This window comes from Danio rerio, chromosome 7, assembly GCF_052040795.2.
Source record: "Danio rerio strain M-AB ecotype USA chromosome 7, GRCz13ab, whole genome shotgun sequence".
Lineage (NCBI taxonomy): Eukaryota > Metazoa > Chordata > Actinopteri > Cypriniformes > Danionidae > Danio > Danio rerio.
This window is the reverse complement of record NC_141027.1, coordinates 9,398,724-9,421,501: the sequence shown is the minus strand read 5'-3', so window position 1 is coordinate 9,421,501 and position 22,778 is coordinate 9,398,724. Positions and strand designations below refer to the sequence as shown.

The 22,778-nt window shown below is 38.2% G+C and overlaps 2 protein-coding genes across 2 annotated transcripts in view; both read right to left on the bottom strand.

The window, feature by feature from the left end:
• The window catches only part of pcsk6 (proprotein convertase subtilisin/kexin type 6), an 884,625-nt gene that overhangs the window by 457,997 nt on the left and 403,850 nt on the right, over positions 1-22,778 (bottom strand). The window lies entirely within an intron of this gene.
• The window catches only part of chsy1 (chondroitin sulfate synthase 1), a 182,850-nt gene continuing 172,391 nt past the window's right edge, over positions 12,320-22,778 (bottom strand). Inside the window, 1 exon segment of the mRNA NM_212678.1 lies at positions 12,320-15,143. Within this exon segment, the coding sequence (NP_997843.1) occupies positions 13,548-15,143 (1,596 nt within the window). The 3' untranslated portion in view covers positions 12,320-13,547.

Here is a 22,778-nt window from a genome sequence, read left to right as displayed (position 1 = left end):
CTACTCAATACATTTATCACGTTGGATTTAATTAATATTTTCTCTTTTTGAAATTATTTAAAAAATAACAGCTAAATTCTTATAATAAAATTGATTAGATTTTATTACAGACATTTTTTAATTAATTTCAAAGCGAAAAAATGCCCTAAAATCAGGAAATTAATTTCATTAAATAAAGTGTACATATTAATATTAATAAAATCTACAAGGCCACAAAATGACTTTTTACAGTGTAACTGAGTAGGTTAAACTTTTATTTGATAAGATGCACATAAACTACGAAGTGCACTTAACAAATTACAGTATGTGCATTAAAAAAAGGTTTGTTAGAGATGATGATGAAAATGTGTGTGAATGGACAAACCAGCAGACTGAGCACACTGCAGAACATCTTAAATGTTGTTTTAGTTATTCTAAAATGCCTGAACTGTTTCAGTATTAGTGTATATTATTAATTACCTCCGAGCGTCTGGAGCGTCCGCGTCTGGCTTCAAACGCCCCCACGTGTCCGTTGTGTGTCAATTGTCTTCTGAGGAGTAGCCTTAATTTATTAAATAAAAAATCATTGACGCAGCCTTTTCTACCACAGTAAATACTGTTTTTGCTCTTAATATTTGGCGCAAGTTAATCAGGAAGTGACGATTGTGTTCTCTTCGACTCGTTGGATAAAAACGCTGCTTTATTTTTAGGCGTTATTCCAGTTTTGCACACATTTATGTAATAGCCTATATTTTGATGGAAACACAGCTATTGCCTACATTTTTGTCACACACAGAACAAAGTCACGTACGAGGCTTGTCCTTTTTTTCATAAATAATTAGCTTAACCTTCGACATGTACTGTTGTTACTAAATTAATGGGATTATTATTCTGTCTAAAAATTATTTCATTACTGCTTATCTTCTTAATGTTATATCAACCTCTATCACTTGATCAATAAAAAGGCAGACACACAACAAGTGCACTGTTAAATCTATCAAAACTGATCAACGTGTATAAAGGTTAAAAAGTAAAAAAGTATAAACGTCACACATTACATTACTTATTTTATTATACTTAAATGTTACGCATAAAATTAAAAATTACGCATAAACTTGAGCAGCTGTTTTCCCACGCTAACTGTCTCTGTTTCACTGATGGTTGCTTCTTTTTAAGTATATACACTCATATTTGCTATAACTTTGCATGAGCAGATCAAATTCAGCCGGAGAAAGAAATAATGATCTCTATTTTAAGATGTTGCCATGGTCACTCGCAATATCTACGCTCCATTGATAATGCCTTTTTATAGTCACGGTGTGCGCGCTTAACTCTGAGTTGGTCTACTCAAAGTTTATTGACCCAACTCAGATCAGCTATTCTGAAACCGAAAACTCTGAGTTTTTAATCTCTCAGTAAATCAACTCAGAGTTCAAGTTTAAACTCAGAGTTGTTTGAAACTCCTTACTGAAACAGGCCCCAGGTCTCACTGGAAGAAGAGACAGTACAGTCTCAATGTGATCTCCTGGCTAAATAAAGGAAAAATAATAATAATAATGACGACAAATCAGTGTTTATTGTGGTTATGACTATTTTCATTTTTGTATTTTTTCAGTACACCTGAGATTCGTGTGATTGAGATAAATGAATGTTATTATTATTATTATGTGTATTATTATTAATATATAGTTAATATGTATTTAGTCATATGCACTGAAATTATTAATAGTACACATACACTCACCGGCCACTTTATTAAGTACACCTTAACTGGTAATGGGATGGATCGATGCTTTCATGTTGTAGATGGCAAATTCTGACTCTACCATCCGAATGTCGCAGCAGAAATGGAGACTCTTCAGACCAGGCAACGTTTTTTCAATCTTCCATTGTCCAGTTTTGGTGAGCCTGTGTGAATTGTTGCCTCAGTTTTCTGTTCTTAGCTGACAGGAGTGGCACCCAGTGTGGTCTTCTGCTGCTGTAGCCCATCTGCCTCAAGGTTGGATGTGTTGTGTGTTCAGAGATGCTCTTCTGCAGACCTCAGCCGTAGCAAGTGCTTATTTGAGTTACTGTTGCCTTTCTATCAGCTGGAACCAGTCTGGTCATTCTCCTCTAACCTCTGACATCAACAAGGCATTTGCGCCCACAGAACTGCCGCTCACTGGAAATTTTCTCTTTTTCGGACCATTGTCTGTAAACCCTTGGGATGGTTGTGCGTGAAAATCCAAGTAGATCAGCAGTTTCTGAAATACTCAGACCAGCGCGTCTGGCACCAACAACCACGTTCAAAGTCACTTAAATCATCTTTCTTCCCCATTCTGATGCTCTGGTTGATCTGCAGCAGATCATCTCGACCATGTCTACATGCCTAAATGCATTGAGTTGCTGCCATGTGATTGGCTGATTAGAATGCTGCATTACTGAGCAGCAGGACAGGTGTACCTAATAAAGTGGCCGGTGAGTGTATATACTTTATAAATCAACTTTACTTTTAGTCAATAAAAGTAAATTTGATGTGTGTTAGTAATTAGCTTCAACAAAAAAGCATTTTTATATTTAAAATATTTTAATTGGCAAAAACAATTAAATTTAAAATTAAATAATTTTAATAAAATAATATAATAAAATAAAAATAAATAAAATAATTTTTAAAATCCTACAGTTTAGCTGTTTTGTTGTATATACCAAAAAAAAAAAAAGTTGGTACAGTATGGAAACTGCAAATAAAAAAAAGAAGTCTCAACTTTACTTTATTTCATTGCAGACCAAATGAACACAAAATGTTTCATGTTTTGTCTGGTCAACCTAATTTCATTTGTAAATATACATCCTTTCCTGTCAAAGCATTGGAGCAGGAGCGGTGTAGGGCTAGTAATCAGGTGAAATAATGATGTGATTTGAAACATGTGATGTCCACAGGTGATTGTAATTATGATTTGGTACAAAAGCAGCATCCAAGGAAGCTCTAGTCCTTTGGAATGGCCAGTTTAGCAACAATTACGTGAGAAAATGATTGAAATATTTTAAAACAATGTTCCTCAAAGAAAGACAGGAAGACATTTGGATATTTCACCTTCAACAGTGCAGAACATCGTTAAAAGATTCAAGGAATCTGGAGGAATTCCAGTGCGTAAAGGACAAGGACGCAAGCCTGAACTGAACTACCATGATCTCTGATCCCTCAGTCAGCACTGCATCAAGAATCCTCATTCATCTATAAGTGATATCACTACATGGGCTCAGGACTACTTTGACAATCCTTTGTCAAGTACCACAATATGTAGTTACATCCACATATCCTAGTTAAAACTGTACTGTGGCAAAAGGAAGCCCTATGTTAACAGTGTCCAGAAGCGTCGTTGATTTCTCTGGGCTCGGAGCCCATCTGGGATGGACCATCACACAGTGGAAACGTGTACTGCAGTCAGATTAATCAGTATTTCAGGTATTTATTTGGGGGAAATGGATGCCTTGTGCTCCAGACCTAAGAAAAAAACTACAAAAAAAAAAAAAAAGGACTATATAGACTGTTTCCAGCAACAAGTCCAAAATCCAGGGTCTGTCATGGTATAGGGTTGTGTCAGTGCCCTTGGCAAAGGTAACTTGCTCTTCTGTTATGCACCATTAATGCTGAAGAGTACATAGAGGTTTTGGAGCACAGTATGCTGCCTTCGTTTCCAGGCATATTTCAACAAGACAATGCAAAAGCACATTCTGCACACATTACAAATTCCTGGCTGCGGAAGAAGAGGATACAGGTACTTGACTGGCCTGTCTGCAGTCCTGACCTGTCTCCAATAAAGAATGTGTGGTGCATTCTATAGAGCAAACTGTGTTAACGAAGACCCCGTAATGTTGCCCATTTAAAGACTTGTTTGCAGGAAGAATGGGACAAAATTACACCTGAAACACTTCATCATTTGGTGTCTTCAGTCCTTAAACGTCTTTTAAGTGTTGTGAAAAGGAATGGCAACATTACAAAGTGCTAAATGCTTTACTGATTCAACTTTTTTTAAAAATGTGTTGCAAAAACGAAATTGAAAAACGATTATTTAGAAAGAAATAAAAATCAAGAGGAACACATTAAATAATGTTTGTCATATCGCCTGCAATGAAACACCAGTCAAAGTAAATTTAGATATCACTACTTTCTTTTTTATTTGCATTTTTCATACTGTCCCAACTTTTTCTATTCATTCATATGAAATCAAATAAATAATAATATATCGAATAAACATAATATAAAATATTCTATTCCAATTAAACATTTTATTCCAAGTAACAAAACTGTTTTCTATTTTAGATATCTATTTTTCTATCATAACTATGCAAAATATGCATCATCATGCACAATTAACCATGCAAAAAAATTTAAGAAATAAAAATCACAGATTAAAAAATATCATAAATCAGTATAATATCAGGAGTTTGCATGTTCTCCCTGCCTTCGTGTGGGTTTCCTCCGGGTGCTCCGGTTTCCCCCACAGTCCAAAGACATGCGGTACAGGTGAATTGGGTAGGCTAAATTGTCCGTAGTGTATGAGTGTGTGTGTGAATGTGTGTGTGGATAATTCCCAGAGATGGGTTGCGGCTGGAAGGGCATCCGCTGCGTAAAAACTTGCTGGATAAGTTGGCGGTTCATTCCACTGCGGCGACCCCGGATTAATACAGGGACTAAGCCGACAAGAAAATGAATGAATGAGTATAATATCAGTATAAATGTAAAAAGACGAGTTCGCCTCTTCAGTATGGTATTACTGCTCTGGCTTTAGCCAAATGTTGAGAAAGAAAACAAACGTATTTAAATGAGCCTGATTTTACCTGCTTGGAAAACCACAAATATTCAAGTACAGACAAGAACTCCTCTCAGTTTTTCCAGCAAAACCCCAAAACCTGCTCATTCCACACACACATGCACACACACACACACACACACACACACACACACACACATTCCTGGAAATATCAGGAGCAGTGGGTCAAACTAAAGCATGAGTATGTGCTGAATCACAGGCCCGTATTAGAGGAACTGCCCAATCTCCACTGAAAGCAACAGTGAATCAAAACCACAGAGTAGATTAAAATCCGCTCTGAGTGCAGGAACATTGGAGGAAAAGGTAGAAAACCCCAAAACACAGTGCACTTATACTCACTGCCTACTGGGACACGACCAGTGTGAACTGAAACAGGACACTTTAGGGCTTTTAGCACTGCAAAAAAACTCGTTTTTAAGAGGTCATGAAACCCTCGACTGTATATTTTTGAGACTTTAACAGATTTGTGTGCTGAATACTGATTAAGTCAATATTAGTATCTGTTCTAATGGCTAATTTATGGGTTTAAAATCTGCTGTATATTGAGGGGGTGAGTATTTGATGACACGACTGTGTCTATTATTCAAGAGACTTGAGTTTCTTATCAGTGCATAGGGACTTTTATGTTCCTTTAAAGTAGGTATGCGCAGTGGTGAAAGGAGTACTGGAAAGTACCATTACTTGCCTAAAAATATAGTGCAAGTAGAGTAAAAGTATCTGCTGTGAATATCACTCATACTATGAGTAAAAGGTAGCCCTTTCAAAAGTACTCAAGAGTAGTGAGTATTACCTGCCAACATTTGTCTCTGAAAATCCAGGAGATCAGGGGGCGGGGGGTAAAGTGTCCGGGTAACCTGGTAAGTAAACTACTATGCACCGGGTTTTGGGTTGCCACTGCGATCAGATACTATACCAAATTCAGCAACCCGGCTGTCTTACAGACTTACAGACAGGGGGGTGCGGGTGGGTGGGGGGTTTGTGGTGAAGGCTGGGGGGCTGAAATTATGGGAGAAATAACAGAACGGGAGGGTGGCGGGAGATGGGTCTGAAATGCAGGAGACCATCAGGAATAACGGGAGTGTTGGCAGGGATGAGTAATTTGTGGATGTGTGTAAACGTAACATTCTGTAGTGCATTTAGTTATTGTCCAGCAGGCACACAATGTTATAAGACGTTAAAATTAAGTTGGAGTTGTTGGTGATTGGTTGCCAAAATTCAATGTCTTGCCAGCATCTAAGGACAACATTATTTTGATGTCTAATAACGACATTGATTTTTGGTTGATTTTAGGTTGTGTTGGACAGTGATCAAAAGCCAACATCTTAAACCAACCTCATGTTGAAGTCATATACTCATCAGTTATGGCAACCAAAATCTAATGTCTGATAGACATCATATTGATAACAACACAACGTCTAGCTGTAACATCATTAGACGTTGATGTTTGTTTGATTTCAGGTTGGACGTTGAACATTGACATCGGCCTGACGTTGGGTTCTAATGTAATCTCGATTTTCATTTACTAACATAACGCAATATCCCCGCGACATTGGGTTACAACATCAATCTGGTGTGATGCAACCCAGGCTCATTCTGATTATGATACACTATATACATTTCTGGAGACAGCAAATTGAGTCCGAGAGCTGCGTTTTTTTGTTTTTTTTTTGTTTTTGTTTTCGCAAATCCGCCAGAGGCCACTCTGTACGCTTTTTCTCGTATTTCTCACGAGTTTCCATTCATGCCTGCTGTTCTCGTGTAAATCCACCAGTAAAATTCGGGAGACCGCGTGGTCAGGGGGTGGTGACTTAGTGTCGTAGGTGAAGTGTCTGAATAACACAGCTAAGAACCGGGTATGTAAACTACTATGTATCGGTTTTAGGGTAGCCGATGTGATCGGATACTATACCAAAGTCGGCCACCAGGGGGTCTTACAGACTGTACTAAATAAATGAGAAACGGGGGTGGGTGGGGTTGTGGTGAATGATGGGGGGCTGAAATTATGGGAGTTTTCTGGGAGAAATAACAGAACGGGAGGGTGGCGGGAGATGGGTCTGAAATACAGGAGACTCTCAGGAATAATGGGAGTGTTGGCAGGGATGAGTAATTTGTGGATGTGTGTAAACGTAACACTCTGTAGTGCATTTAGTTAATGTCCAGCAGGCACACCTCGTCATAAGACGTTAAAATTAAGTTGGAGTTGTTGGTGATTGGTTGCCAAAATTCAATGTCTAGTCAGCATCTAAGGACAACATTATTTTGATGTTCAATAATGACGTCAAATGATATTTGGTTGGATTTTGGTCAGTTTCTAACACAACATAAAATCAACATCTTAAACCAACGTCATATTGACGTCAAATACTGACGTTTATTCATCAGTTATGGCAACCAAAATCCAGCATGATGTCATATTGGTAACGACACAACGTCAAGCTGTAACATCATTAGACGTTGATATTTGGTTGATTTCAGGTTGGACGTTGAACATTGACATCGGCCTGACGTTGGGTTCTAATGTAATCTCGATTTTCAATTACAAACAAAATGAAACGACCCGACATTGGGGTACAATGTCAATCTGGTGTCATGCAACCCAGGTTCATTCTGATTACGTACCACTATATACATTTCTAGAGACAGCAAAATAAGTCCCAGAGCTACGTTTTCTTGCAGTTTTTGTTTTCGCAAATCCGCCAGAGGCCGCTCTGTACGCTTTATCAGATCTCAAATTTATCTCGCGAGTACCATTCATGTCTGCTGTTCTCGTGTAAATCCTGACTTTCTGGCTGACCAACCAACCGATCCCCCCCACCCTAAACCCAACCGACCGACCCCCCCCACCCTAAACCCAACCGACCGATCCCCCCACCCTAAACCCAACCGACCGATCCCCCCACCCTTAACCCAACGGACCGATCCCCCCACCCTAAACCCAACGGACCGATCCCCCCACCCTAAACCCAACCGACCGATCCCCCCCACCCTAAACCCAACAGACCGATGCCCCCCACCCTAAACCCAACCGACCGATCCCCCCCACCCTAAACCCAACCGACCGATCCCCCCACCCTAAACCCAACGGACCGATCCCCCCACCCTAAACCCAACCGACCGATCCCCCAACCCTAAACCCAACCGACCGATCCCCCCACCCTAAACCCAACCGACCGATCCCCCCCACCCGAAAATCCAACAGACCGATCCCCCCCCACCCTAAACCCAACCGACCGATTCCCCCACCCTAAACCCAACCGACCGATCCCCCCACCCTAAACCCAACCGACCGATCCCCCCACCCTAAACCCAACCGACCGATCCCCCCCACCCGAAAACCCAACAGACCGATCCCCCCCCACCCTAAACCCAACCGACCGATCCCCCCACCCTAAACCCAACCGACCGATCCCCCCACCCTAAACCCAACCGACCGATCCCCCCACCCTAAACCCAACCGACCGATCCCCCCACCCTAAACCCAACAGACCGATTTCAGATTTTATTCTTACCCAGTTATTTACTTGCTTGTTTTATATTTTTTCATCTAGAGGTATCTAATAATTACCCTGAAAAAAATTACAAAAAGAATTATTTTTAACAAGTCTCCTGGTTGGTGTTTCTCAGAGATGTGGACTGGATGGCGAGCGGCAAACATTCCAGGTAATTAAAGGAGGCCCCAAAACTCCAGCGGCCAACAAGAGTCACCTTCAGGAACAAACTCCCACGTCAGCAAAGAGAAGAGATGAATCCATCTGCCGTTTCTGCTGCTGACCGAATAACTTCATTTAAAACAAATAAGCCATACCTGCGTTTTCTCTGCGCCACTAAATCAATACTATCAGGACATCTTGTTCTCTGAGGGTTCTGATCCACATGCTCATGAGCTGAATTACACACGCTGCATTTTAATGCATTAAAGCGCTCCCAAATGCTGCCTGCATGATTAGAAGATGCTTTATTTACATGCACGCGGACATATTCCCATCGCAGCAAACATGATTAATAATACTGATGGAAAATAATATTTTAAAAACAGTCTCTGTTTCTTGCTAAGACTGCATTTAAATAATTAAACATGCTGAGAGGTGTCACCTCACAGCAAGGAGGTCGCTGATTCGAGTCCTGGCTGGGTCAGTTGGCATTTTTGTGTGGAGTTTGCATGTTCTCCCCGTGTTGCGGTGGGTTTCCTCCGGGTGCTCTGGTTTCCCCCACAGTCCAAACACATGCGCTATAGGTGAATAGAATAAACTACATAGGCTGTAGTGTATGAGTGTGGATGTTTCACAGGGCATCCGCTGTGTAAAAACATGTGCTGGATAAGTTGGCGGTTCATTCTGCTGTGGCGATCCCAGATTAATAAAGGGACTAAGTCGAAAAGAAAATGAATGAAGTACAATATAGAACATTTTAACATTCTAAAGTAAAGCCTGTACACCAGTTAAACTTTCAATGACAGCAACGAGTGACTGTTTATATGCAAGCAGATCCAGAGGAATTACACAAATGTGCTCGACCGAGGTCAATGCTTTGATTCTCAGGGGAAATGCATGCTGCTGAAATTTTCATCATTGCATAAACGTCACTTCAGATAAAAGCATCTGCTAAACGCATAAATGCTCAAAGCCCTTGAAAAGAGCATGATTTAGATGACTTTACACATCGAAAAACAGTTCTTTATGGAATAACTCATGTAAGCACTACAGAGTTTTACATGTTAGTTGATAAATACAGCAGACATTTATGTTCTCACAATTTTGACGTTTTGCCCCATGCAATTCTAAGTTTATCCTGCAGTTTGTTTTGTTTCGGATGTCTTAATTTACATTGGCAATTTGCAGTTTTGGCTTTTATTAACACACAATATACAGTTTACATAAGCGTTGGGCCAATAAACAATATCATATCGCATCGCAATAAAATTTATGTTGATAACGATGATAAACTTTTAGATTTTAGAGTCTTTTAGATTAATATTGAGCAAAAATGTCCAATCACACAGCAGAAATATATAGCAATGGGAATCTAATTTAGCCATTTAGGGTTCCTCAAATTTGTGGCTTCAGTCATCGTTGGGGTACTCTTTTAATGCTGGAAGAATTAACAGCTGATAACTATATATATATATATATATATATATATATATATATATATATATATATATATATATATATATATATATATATATATGTATATATATATATATATATATATATATATATATATATATATATATATATATATATATATATATATATATATATATATATATATATATATATATATATATATATATATATATATATATATATATATATATATATATATATATATATATATATATATATATATATATATATATATATATATATATATATATATATATATATATATATATATATATATATATATATATATATATATATATATATATATATATATATATATATATATATATATATATATATATATATATATATATATATATATATATATATATATATATATATATCATTATAGTTCAATGTTGAAAATTAATATCGATATTGCATTTTTGCCGTATTGCCCAGCCCTGCGACGAACTTAGAACTCCATGGGGAAAAGTATCTAACAATTTACATCTAATAGTTTTCACTTTTGCTCTTGGAATTCATTGAGGTTTTATGTGTAGTTCTGACTTTTACTTACACAAAATATAGTTTACATTAGGGCTGGGCCGATAAACAATATCATATCGAATCGATATTGATCCCAAGAGCCAATCGCACAGCAGAAATATGCAACAATGGGAAACTCGAAGAGTATTGATAATAGAGATTCATTACATTTTCGGTCAATTTTCAGAAAATATGTTATGCTATTTTAATGGACCCTCTAATTTCTGTGGCTTCAGTCAGGGTTGGGATACTCTTTTAAATCTGGAAGCATTAACAACTGATATTGAAATATTTATCATTATTGTTCAATATGGAATGAATTATTGAGATTTTTGCCGTATCGCCCTAGGAAAAACGTAGAATTGCATGGGGAAAAACATTGAACAATTTACATCTGATAATTTTCACGTTTCTTCTTTGAATTCTTCTTAGAGGTTTTATGAGCAGTTCTGACTTTTACAAAAAATATACAGTTTAGACGAGGGCTGGGCCGATAAACAACATCATATCGAATCGTGATACAATGTTGATAACGATGATAAACTCTGGACATTTTTACTCAATTTTGATCCTAAGAGCCAATCACACAGCGGAAATGTGCAGGAAACTATATAAGAGTTAAAAATTATCAACTGAAAATAGGTCATGCTGCAACATACAGTATTGTTTAGCGTGCTCATTTCACTTTTCACGCTAAAAGTACACTTTCCCGTCTGCAGTATACTGGATTTGATACTCTTTGGATACTCTTTTAGAGGTGGAAGCATTAACAACTTACATCAAAATACACATCGTTATTGTTCAATATAAAATATAACTATCGATATCGAATTTTTGCCGTATCGCCAAGCCCTGCGACAAACTTAGAATTGCATAGGGAAAAACATCGAACAATTTAAATCTAATAGTTTTCACTTTTCATTTTAATTATTGAGTTTGCTTTTTTGCCATATCGCCCAGTCCTAGTTTGAATATCTCAGTTGTGACTTTCCTCGAAGTGTGAGTTATTGCAATTTTGGAATTATATTTTGCAATTCAAGTTTCTCACAATTTAGATTAATTTTTTCTAAAAATCTTCCAATAATTTTCTTCTCTCAAAACTCTTGAGGTTTCCATACATTACTGTACATATCAGTTAGTTTTGAACAGAGATTAAAGATTTTTCCAAGCAGGCTTAAAATGCAAACAAATTAGTATAAATCCTTTTTTTCTTTACCTTCACTTTTTTCAATTGGTGAAGTTTGTCCCTTGCCATTTGCTCTTCAGTGTTTGGACTTTCAGCAATGAATATTAAACCAGACTAAACTGAACTAAACTGAACCTCAACTCTGAAAAAGGGACTGAAGCGGTTTCAATTTACTAGAACTTCTATCTAACAACTCAAGTTGTTTTGACACAATCTAGATTGTAAAAGCGCTATAGAAATGAAGATGAATTGCTGATGATGATGTCGGTTTCCATACTGAGGAACAGCTTGATCTCGGACTGGACAAACTTGTTGAAAAGGTCAACGTCCTCCAGTCCCCAACCTTGGATGAAGAGGTCAAAACCACCAGCTTTGACCAGGTCTCCTTTGTAGACACAGACAATACCAAAACCATAGTGTCTCCACAGGCCTGTTTTGGATGTGAACACGTAGTGGTTGTCGCTGGGCACCTTCCCTGCGTAGACAACCTTTGGGTCATACTGGCTGAAAATAATAGGAAAGTATGTCTGTTCCCCAAGTATGGTATTCCCACGACATTGAGTCAAGAAGTCAGGAGTAAACAGTAAGTCACAATCCACAGTTGACACAATCTACATAGTAAAAGCGCTATAGAAATAAAGATGAATTGAAAGCATGGCTCAATCAAAACATCAAGCAACACAATGCTTTTTCATTTTCCATTTTATTAAATATAAAACTTTGTCCCAGTTGTGTGGGGGCTAACAAAGAACTGAAGTATGAAAACGCCCCAGAGAAAAACAAAAGACAACAGAAAGAGAGACTACTGTGGGGGATCGTCCTCGAATCTGAAGGCGAGGCCGCGTTACGGCCGTTGTCCCCACAGGGTGCATGGCTCAATCACAGGAGAAAGGCCAACTGAATCAAAAAATTTAAATAACCAAGAGGAGTAAATGAAATCTGATCATATGAAATGAGAAAATCTCTTTAAGTGGCTTGTTGTCGGCATACTTTCATAGGGCCATGTTGAATAGTCATCGGTACCTCCATCCTACAGTACATTACATGTTTTTTCCTGCTCTACTGCCTTGCATTTGGACTCATACACGCACGCACACACAAAAACAAGCACTCTTGAACAAATATCACCTACAGCAACTGTGCAAAAAAAAAGAAAGAAAGTCTTTGGTAATTAAAGTAATTCAAGATCGAGAGAGGGAAAAAAAACACTATCCATGACTGAAACGGTTATACAATCTCTAATATACACAACCTCAGCCCCGAAGACTGAACGCTCAATAAATTAGACAGTGGGAATGAGTGGGAGAGATCAACAGCCAGCAGTTTCATTCACAGAAGTCAATAAAAACAATAAATCAAAAGCGATAAAAACAAAACAGTGTTATTATGGATCCCCCTCCCAACTCCAGACAAGTAAACTGGAAAAAACGAACCGAAAAGAAGCTGTTGATCAATGGCCCTTAATTGTCAGAATTAAGATTGTTATTCTATAGATCCCCTTCACCAAGAATGAATCACTTGTTCATCGCTCTCTGTAAACATTCACAAATAAACATTTACCATCTTGCCAGACACCACACAAGTCCGTGTCCAAACTCCCTCTTCGACTCCATTTCAAAGCATTTTTTTTCTGGCGAGGTCCACAGCAGTCTGTTTTTGAGGTGCCATAAATATAACGCCCAGTATTGGATTTGTAAAATAGATCGTCCTCTTTAAGTCACTGTTGTGTTATTTGAAACGCTACTTAAAAAAAGATCAAGTCTGAAGGTGACGGCCAGCTCCTGTACAGTTTACAAAACCAGTTATTATTTCAAAATATATCCACAGAAGTCTTTTTCCTGTAAAAAATAAATAAGGTAGTTTTAAAAAACACCATTAAGAGGAAGACGGATGGACAATGTGCACTTGCCAGGTCTATTCTGTCCTCATTGATTCATTATTGGAGTTCGAGATCTTTCGGAAGCTGTGGTTGTTTTTCTCCAACCATAGCTCTGCGAGTTGCTGCGTGGAGCCGTGCGAGGATGCTTTGGATCCCAGGCACATTTTGTACTGCTTGGGATCAAGATTGGGGTCGCAAACCACAGGGTGATGCACGTGAACGATGCCGGTATCCGTACTGCGGAACAGCTTGATCCCGGATTGGACAAACTTGTTGAAAAGGTCAACGTCCTCCAGTCCCCAACCTTGGATGGAGACGTCAAAACCACCAGCTTTGACCAGGTCTCCTTTGTAGACGCAGACAATACCAAAACCATAGTGTCTCCACAGGCCTGTTTTGGATGTGAACACGTAGTGGTTGTCGCTGGGCACCTTCCCTGCGTAGACAACCTTTGGGTCATACTGGCTGAAAATAATAGGAAAGTATGTCTGTTCCCCAAGTATGGTATTCCCACGACATCGAGTCAAGAAGTCAGGAGTAAACAGTAAGTCCACGTCACAGTAGAAGAGTAAAGAATCATTGGTAAAGTGGGCCGAGCCGACCTCCAGGGCCAGAGCACGGGAGAATGGTCCGGAAACCGGTTTGATCTCCATATCGGCTTTGGGGTACTTCATGCGATACTCCCTCATGAGCTCGATTTGCTTGATGCGCTCAGTGTTGTTGTCCGTGCTGAAAAGCAGAATCAGAAGCTTGACATTCTGGTTGGGAATGAGGCAGATCTTCTCGAAGTTGGCCATGAAGCGCAGAAAAATCTCGTAGCGTCCGGCCAGCGGCACAAGGATGTTGATCTTCTTCTCTTTGGGTTCGTGTTGTTCGATGCCTGGGCTGCTCAACTTAAACGGGACGAGCATCTTGAGGGAGTTGGACAAGAAAGACAGCGAGTCGGAGTCTTGGTTGATCCTGGCAGCCAGGACTCGAGCGTCCATCTCTTCTTCTTCCAAGAACTGGATCTTGCTGAAGGTCTGCTGAAGATACGCATGCCTCCTTACGGGCACTGTCATAGTCTTCCCCTTGTGCTTCTTGTAGAGCAGCAGCAGATCCAGTACGTACTCTGCACCATACATAGGGTTGACCCTTCGGTAGCCATATTGGATCTCTTTGAAGTCAATGACTCTTCCGCGTGTCTTGGCATTGGCGTTAATCATCTCCATAACTTGCATGATGATGTCGTCCAGCGCCATCTTCTGCGAGGAGTCAATGCCTCGACGGGGAGGCTGTCCATCTGAGGATGAGAAAATGTACTTTCCCGTGAGGAATTCCCATTCCAGCACCTCCTCACGTTGGTGGGGATGAAAGCGCATGAAGGATGGAGGCATGCCCAGTTGAAGGTCTTCCCTGTGCACCTCGGTGTTGCTGTAGCGGCTCATTTGCACAATCTCACGATGGAGCTGAATGGTGCGGTGGCGCAGCTCTGCAATCTTCCGGCTCAACATGTAGCTGTGCAACCGATACTGGTAAGGTGGGTTCTTGTTGGGGTGAAGGGTTATGGCTCTGTGGATCTTACTGTTGTGGAGATCACGGATGTAGCCCTTCTTGTTTGGCTCGTAATTCTCATAGAACAGCTGCTGCATCTGTAAAAGAGAAAACTAGATGTTAGTGATTGGTTTAGACTTGTAAATAATAGATTGACGTCACAACTGGGTTGATATAATTGAAAGTGAAAATAATACGTCTTTAGCAAGACCTCTCGCGTCTTATTTTCCAATTAAAGGGCCAAACTGTAATGCAAACAAGCAATTCTGTCCTAAGACATGGTTGGAAAGTGGCCACTAGACCAATCATGGGATCAAAAGCGATACCATGACATGGGTGAGATTACAGAGCAAGGCCTGTCTGAGGATCTTGGTAAAGGGATAGCTTTACTTGTACCCAGTCACAAATCAAGTGAAATGGTTTATAGACATTTACAATTGATTAAAAAAATCTTATTTTAAAGGTACAATTCTCACTGTTAACAAACAACTAAGACTTTTAGTAAGGTAATAGTAGGCAGTTTAACATTAAGGTAGTTGGGTTTAGGTATTGCGTAGGATTAGGGATGATTAGGGATTTAGAAGTACTATTAAACAGCAATATCTTAATAAATGGTGGGTAATAAGCCAGTAGTTCTACTATTATTTAAGTCAAGTCATCCTGCAAATTGGCAAATTATAAACAAGTAATGATTGTATAAGTGCGCCTTCGTCAAAATAATGCTGCCATTTTGTATACTGTATCATAAAGTAGGAAAATGACACCACTTGGACAACTGCAACATAAAAGAAGTTATGTTCTGCTCTACAAACGTCCTACAGTCTAATCATTTGTGGACTAAGAAATAACCTGCAATCACTGAAGGAAAAACCAGGTGCTCTTAAGCCCTGCTCAGCTGGCTCTGGTTGAAAGGGTAATAAGGGTGTGAGACCAACACGGTGCCAATAAGCAGGTTGGAGTGACCTGAGAAAGCCTCGCTCCAGCTGAGAGCCTGAGAACGCGACTCAGCAGCAGTCTGGATTGTGGGAACACTTCATCATTAGCCACCCTGTAATTACCCCAGCTCCGGGTCATTTCTTTATTCTTAAGGCACTTTATGACTCATTATAAAAATTCCATGATGGCCATTGATTTGATGAGGCCGTTCATTAATGACTGGAGTTAAATACAGTCTATGAACAGAAGCAGAATTTAAGGTGCAGCCAAACAGAAGTAAAACTTGGAGAGGGACTTGAAAAGGTGGGTTCAAACTCCAAATGGTCCTCACATGCCAAGACAAGGCAAATCAGTGTTATTAACGAAATTACAAGAGTCTCTTTGCCCCAAAGCAACCACTTACTTTAGTCCTTTAGCAGATGCTCTCATCCAAAACCACTCACAGTGCATCTTTATTATAGAGTGAAACCCAAACCTTTCCACCAATGCATTTACATAACTTTCCACAATGATCACTGGATAACTGAAGCTTAATATTCTGAAAGCATTTGAAATCGCACTCATACAGAGCCAAGACGAATAGACATTTACTACTGACTTTGACATTTGACTAATATAAGTTATTTCCAGTTCCACAAAACTATTTCTATGTTTTTTAAATTCCCTAGGGTTAGGGTTAGGTTGTTAGGTTTTAGGTTCTTAGGTTTTCCCTAACAACATCTTGGTTTCTCATGACTTTAGGTTATAAAAAGGTTATTGTGATTATTAGATGTCATTTCCTGCGTCCAATGTTGTTGGTTGTCATGAATAATTGGTTTTGATGGAAGCTTGCTTAAACCATGAAATTAAAAATTAAGAAAAGATAATTGCAACTATTTTACATTTTCTTTGCATTTGTGAACTATTTGAGAAAAACTGCAAATGCGAATCTGAGCAATTCCAGTGCAGTAATTTCTGAAAATTGTGATTTATATAAATATATTATGATAACAAAGTGAAAACGTAAACTTATCCTTATGTTCTAGAACAAAAGTCAGATTTTCAAGATTAAAGTCAGAATTCCAAAAAAAGGTTAGAATTCTAAATTTACAGTTAGATTCCAAAAACAAAAGTCAAAATTACAAAGACAAAAGTCAAAATTACAAGTTTAAAGTCAAGATAACAGCATGGACAAGTCTTTCAGCATCTGGGCTCAAGAGGAGCGACAAAAAGAACACCAAGATTACGCATCTGTGTAGAAGGTGACAGAGAAGACCAATCAACTGTTAACACAAATTTACTACACCTCTTGACGTTTTATATCCATAAAATCTCGGTTTTACAACTAAGTCAAAATTGCAAATTTAAGGTGAGAATTTCAAGAACAAAAGTCAGAATTCCACATTTAAAAACAGAATTGTAAATTTAAAATTAGAATTCCAAATTTAGTTACAATTCCAAAAAAAAAAGTCAGAATTATAAATTTAAAGTCAGAATTCCAAGTTGAAAGTCAGACTTCCAAGAACAAGTCAGACTTTCACATATAAAATCAGAATTCTAAATTTAAAAAGTCAAACTTTCAAGAACAAAAGTAAGAATTTCACATTTAAAACCACAATTCCCAATTTAGTCAGATTTCCAAATTTTAAGTCAGAATTCCAAGTTTAAAGTCAGAATATCAAAAACAAAAGTCAGAATTCTGCATTTAACATCATAATTCCAAATGTAAAGCCAGAATTCCCAGAACAAAAAGTCTAAATTACAAGTTTAAAGTAACAATTTCAAGAACAAAAGTAAGAATTTCACATTTGAAACCAGAATTCCCGATTTAAAGTCAGAATTCCAAAAAAAAATCTGAATTTAAAATTTAAAATCCTAATTCCAAATTTAGTCAGAATTCAAAGAAAAAAGGTCAGAATTACAACTTTAACATCATAATTCCAAATGTAAAGCCAGAATTCCCAAAACAAAAGTCTAAATTTCATGTTTAATGTCATAATTTCAAGAACAAAAGTAAGAATTTCACATTTAAAGTCAGAATTTCACATTTAAAGGCAGGATTCCAAACTTTAAGTCAGAAATTCCAATTTAGGAGCAGAATTCCACATTTAAAGTCAGAATTTTTAGAACAAAAGTTAGAATTCCAAAAAGAAAAAGGGTTTGAATTCCACATTTAAAATCACATTTAAAAAGTCAGAACTTCAAAAGGTCAGAAAAAGTCAAGTTTAAACTCTGAATTCTGAGAACAAAAGTCTGCACTGCAAAATGTAAACTGGAGTCAATCAATTCTGCGTTTATTTCTAGCAGCTCCGACTTTCTTGATTCTGCCCAACTAAGAAATAAAAAAGTTGGAATTTATCCTTTCTATTTCTGTTATCCAATAGTGAAAACAAGCTTCTATAGATTTGAGCTTCTGTCATACTGTCACTAGGTACCACAAGACTTTAACCACACAAAAAAAACTACAAATCCCAAGATGGATTTACTCATTCTTCCCCGCAACCCTCTAGAAAGTGTTTCCCATCCCGAGCAGCACAATGTACTGCAGTTGACACAAATGAAAACATTTAGACTGCGCTGACATTTAGTTAGCAGACGTGTCCCTGTAATGGAGGATGCCAGAGAAATGAACTCAAGCTGCAATCACTGCGTGCCATGAAGCAAACGCACTGTGACTGCGATAGGACTGTCATACCAAGTCCTCAAGCCTAAACAAATACATTACGGCAAGACACAATCGCTTTATTCCCACAGATAAATTCACACAGGCTTAAAACACCATCAGTCTGCTTCTTGTCAGGGATCGATGGCTTTCCATTACAGCTTATAACAGGAAGCTAAGAAAGAAAGTGTGCATTAAAAAGCCCTAAAAGAGAAGCAACAGAAATTCTGCAACCATTCACTTAGATTAATCCCCAGAACCAAGCGAAATGCTTTGTATAAGAGCAATAAGCCTTCCTGTAAATAGAAGAGCACAGAACTAGCAACCACACGGTTGTGGGTTCAATCCCCTGAAAAAGCAAGATCTGATCAAATGTATCTTAATATGAATGTAGCTTCCTAATACATAAAAATGTATAAATGCTTAATATATACAACGAAAAAAGTTATAAAAACTATAAATAAAATAAAACAGAGCAGATTTAATTAACACAATATTTTAATAATAATTTTATATACAATAAATAAATATAAAAATTCATATATACAAAATATTTACAAAAATAAACATTTTTATCAATTTCTTAGTGAATATAGAGTATATAAATTGGAGCATTTAATCTACACAGTTTGATTAAACTTGAATACTTTCATGCAAGTTTAAACACTCCAGCTGACCCTCCTATGTAAGTTTTTCTTTGTGTAACCATATATATATATATATTGTATTTTGCCCTTTTCTGTAAATATTGACAAATGTTCCAAATATATTGTGAAATTTCCAATAATCCAATTCTCAAATATTTGATAAAACCTACATTTTGTCTTTTAAGCAGCTTAATAATGATCATACTATTTGTTATACGACGGGTAATGAGCGCCACCGTTGTTGCTAGAAGGGATACAGCTGCAATTGGAGGTTAACAAGAAGTGTTTATAAAAGTATTTAATAAATTACTCAATTTACTTAAATTACGCAATAATTATATTGTAATAGCATCTATCCCTACCTTAATCCAAAACCCAACCCTCACAGTACTTTAAGAATATTATTTGTTATACAGTGTCACGAAAATTATGCTATACTGACAAAAGTATCCTCAGCTGTATCCCATCAAGACTTTACCCTCTCATGCAGCATGGTGTAGTCTAGATGGGATACAGCTGAGGATACTCACGTCAATATTGCATAATTTTTGTGACATTGCACAGCAAATAATATTTTTACATTACATGTTTAGAGTTGAGGTAGGGGAAACGCTTATAAAAAAAAACAATTAACGAGTAATTACATAAATAATATAAATACTTCTTGTTAACCTGTGTGGAGTTTGCATGTTCTCCGGGTGCTCCGGTTTCCTCCACAGTCCAAACACATGCGGTATAGGTGAATTGGGTAGGCTAAATTGTCCGTAGTGTATGGTTGTGAATGAGCGTGTATGGATGTTTCCTAGTGATGGACTGCAGATGAAAGGGAATCCACTGTGGAAAACATATGCTGGATAAGTTGGCGGTTCATTCCGCTGTGGTGACCCCTGATGAAAAAGGGACTAAGCCGAAAAATGAAAGAATTTTCAGTAAATTCAGATCATAGCTGTATCCCTTCTAGCAACAACCGCCGGAGAGATCCAAGCTGCTGGATTTACGTCATGTTTATTCATAATTTTCCTCCTGAAATACATGAAGGTGAGTAACTCTTTCTTGGAGAGGAGTAGAGAAAATATTTTAGTAACATAAACAGTGTGTATCTTACGTGAATAAAGCACATTATCTATTTATGTTGAAAAATACTATTATTTATTGCGGTCTTCATAGACATTTGTTGTATTTTACAAACCTTAAATGGTATATTTTGCATGTATTTTAATGTCTGAAACCAAAAATTAATTTTATTTGTTTGAAAGCACGGATAGATTGTGGTTTATGACAAGCACTGCACACCTCTTTATGTGCCTCAGCGCGCGCCATCAGATTTGAAAATTGGTGACGTGCGCTCTGAACATTCTAATCACACCGGTGTAATTGTAGACTTCAGGGACCACACAAGGCTAATCATATCGGTGTGATTGTATGCTTCAGGGACCATTCATTCATTCATTTTCTTGTCGGCTTAGTTCCTTTATTAATCCGAGGTCGCCACAGCGGAATGAATCGCCAACTTATCCAGCAGGTTTTTACGCAGCGGATGCCCTTCCAGCCACAACCCATGTCTGGGAAAGCTTCAGGGACTAGCCAAGGCTAATTATATCGGTATGATCGTATGCTTCAAGGACCAGCCAAGGCTGATCACACCGGTGTGATTGTTCACTTCAGGGACCTTCCAAGGCTTATCACCAGTGTGATCGTAGACTTCGGGAACAACACAAGACTAATCATATCGATGTGATTGTATGCTTCAGGGACCAGCCAAGGCTAATAATATCGGTGTGATCGTATGCTTCATGGACCAGCCAAGGCTGATCACACCTGTGTGATCGTTCACTTAAAAGGGGTAATACTAATTTAAAAAGAATTACAATAGAAAGATAGTTCATGAAAATTCTCAATGTATCCAAGTTATCAACTTTAATACAACGTATCCAATGCGGTGTAACATTTCACTCGAAATTTTATTAGAAAAGCGGCACGTCGGCTCAGTGATTAGCACTGTCGCCTCACAGCAAGAGGGTTGCTGGTTCGAGTTCCGGCTGGGCCAGTTAGCATTTCTATGTGGAGTTTGCATGTTCTCTCTGTGTTAGTGTGGGTTTTCTCCGGGTGCTCTAGTTTCCTCCAGTCCAAACACATGCGCTATAGGTGAACTGAATTTACTAAATTGGCCGTAGTGTATGAGTGTGAATGTGAGTATGGTTGTTTCCCAGTACATGGTTGTGGCTGGAAGGACATCCGCTACATAGAACATATGCTGGAATAGTTGTTGGATTTATGAATTTAATCAGAGAATTATTAACATTGAACATTGTTTTAAATAGCTAAAGCCATGCTCACTTAATTATATTAATTGTATAATTTCAAAATGACTACCATAAAGGCCAAGTATTAGTGTGGTTTTACATGTAATTATATCTACCAAACAGAGAGCTCTTATAAAGTGACTCACATTTTAAGTTTCAGTCTTAAACTACACTGATTTCAGCCCAGTAAAGCAGATTTCCGACTAGCAGCCAGATAAAGAAAATAAAGCAAGAGTATTTCTGAGAAGCAGAGTGTGTCCTAATGTGGGATGCAGTGACACACAGACGACAGGATCAGTGTAAAGCAGATCAGAGATGCAGCATCAGAGATGAACAGACTAATGTTTGACTGATCCTGCAAAAGGTCAAATCCCTCCGCTTCCCCTTTAAACGCAGCGCATAAGAGCTTGGAGATCATGATATTGAGCAAAAATGTCAAGAAAATTGTTTCTGAAAAATGTAGACGATGGTACAATGTACAGCGTAACAATTCTACTGTCGGACAGCTGCTTCAGGGCTGTTTATGCTAATGAGAGAGAGATCATCACTCATGTGCAGGACTTTCCCCCTCTGATGACATGTACCAAGGGAGAATGTCAATCAAAGTGTTTCTGCAGATGTTTAGATCAAGTGTGATTATAAAAATATAGAATGAACGTTTACCATTAGAAGCTGGTTATAGTGACAGACTGTTAAAACAAAACTGTGTTAAAACCCCTTATAAAAGTGATTTTTGCATAACAGGTCCCCTTTAAATCAACATGAAGCCAAAACGAAGCATATTCACATGAGCTCAGTGGAGTATCCTGTCTGAAAGCCATCAGGATTATAGACGTGTAATGTGTTGTGAATGGATTTTCACGCTGACTTTGACGGGGCGGATCTGTTATGACAGTGTCAGGTGACTAAATGGAAAGGAGCGCTAGCGAACTCCGACAGCAAGAAGCAGATCCTGCAACTGGAGCGTGAGATGTGAGATTACAGCTCAGATACATCCGCAGATCTGAGAACAGAGAAACGCGTCACATGCCGGATTCAAATAGAAGCGAAGAAGTGATCTGCTAATACCGAGCTCTTCATTTACAGTCACTTAAAGACGACCTACTATGCAGAAATCACATTTATAAGGGGTTTAAACAAAGTTATGCGGCATCAGTGTGTGAAAATAACCAGCTTCTAATGGTAAAAATGTATTAATTCTACTTT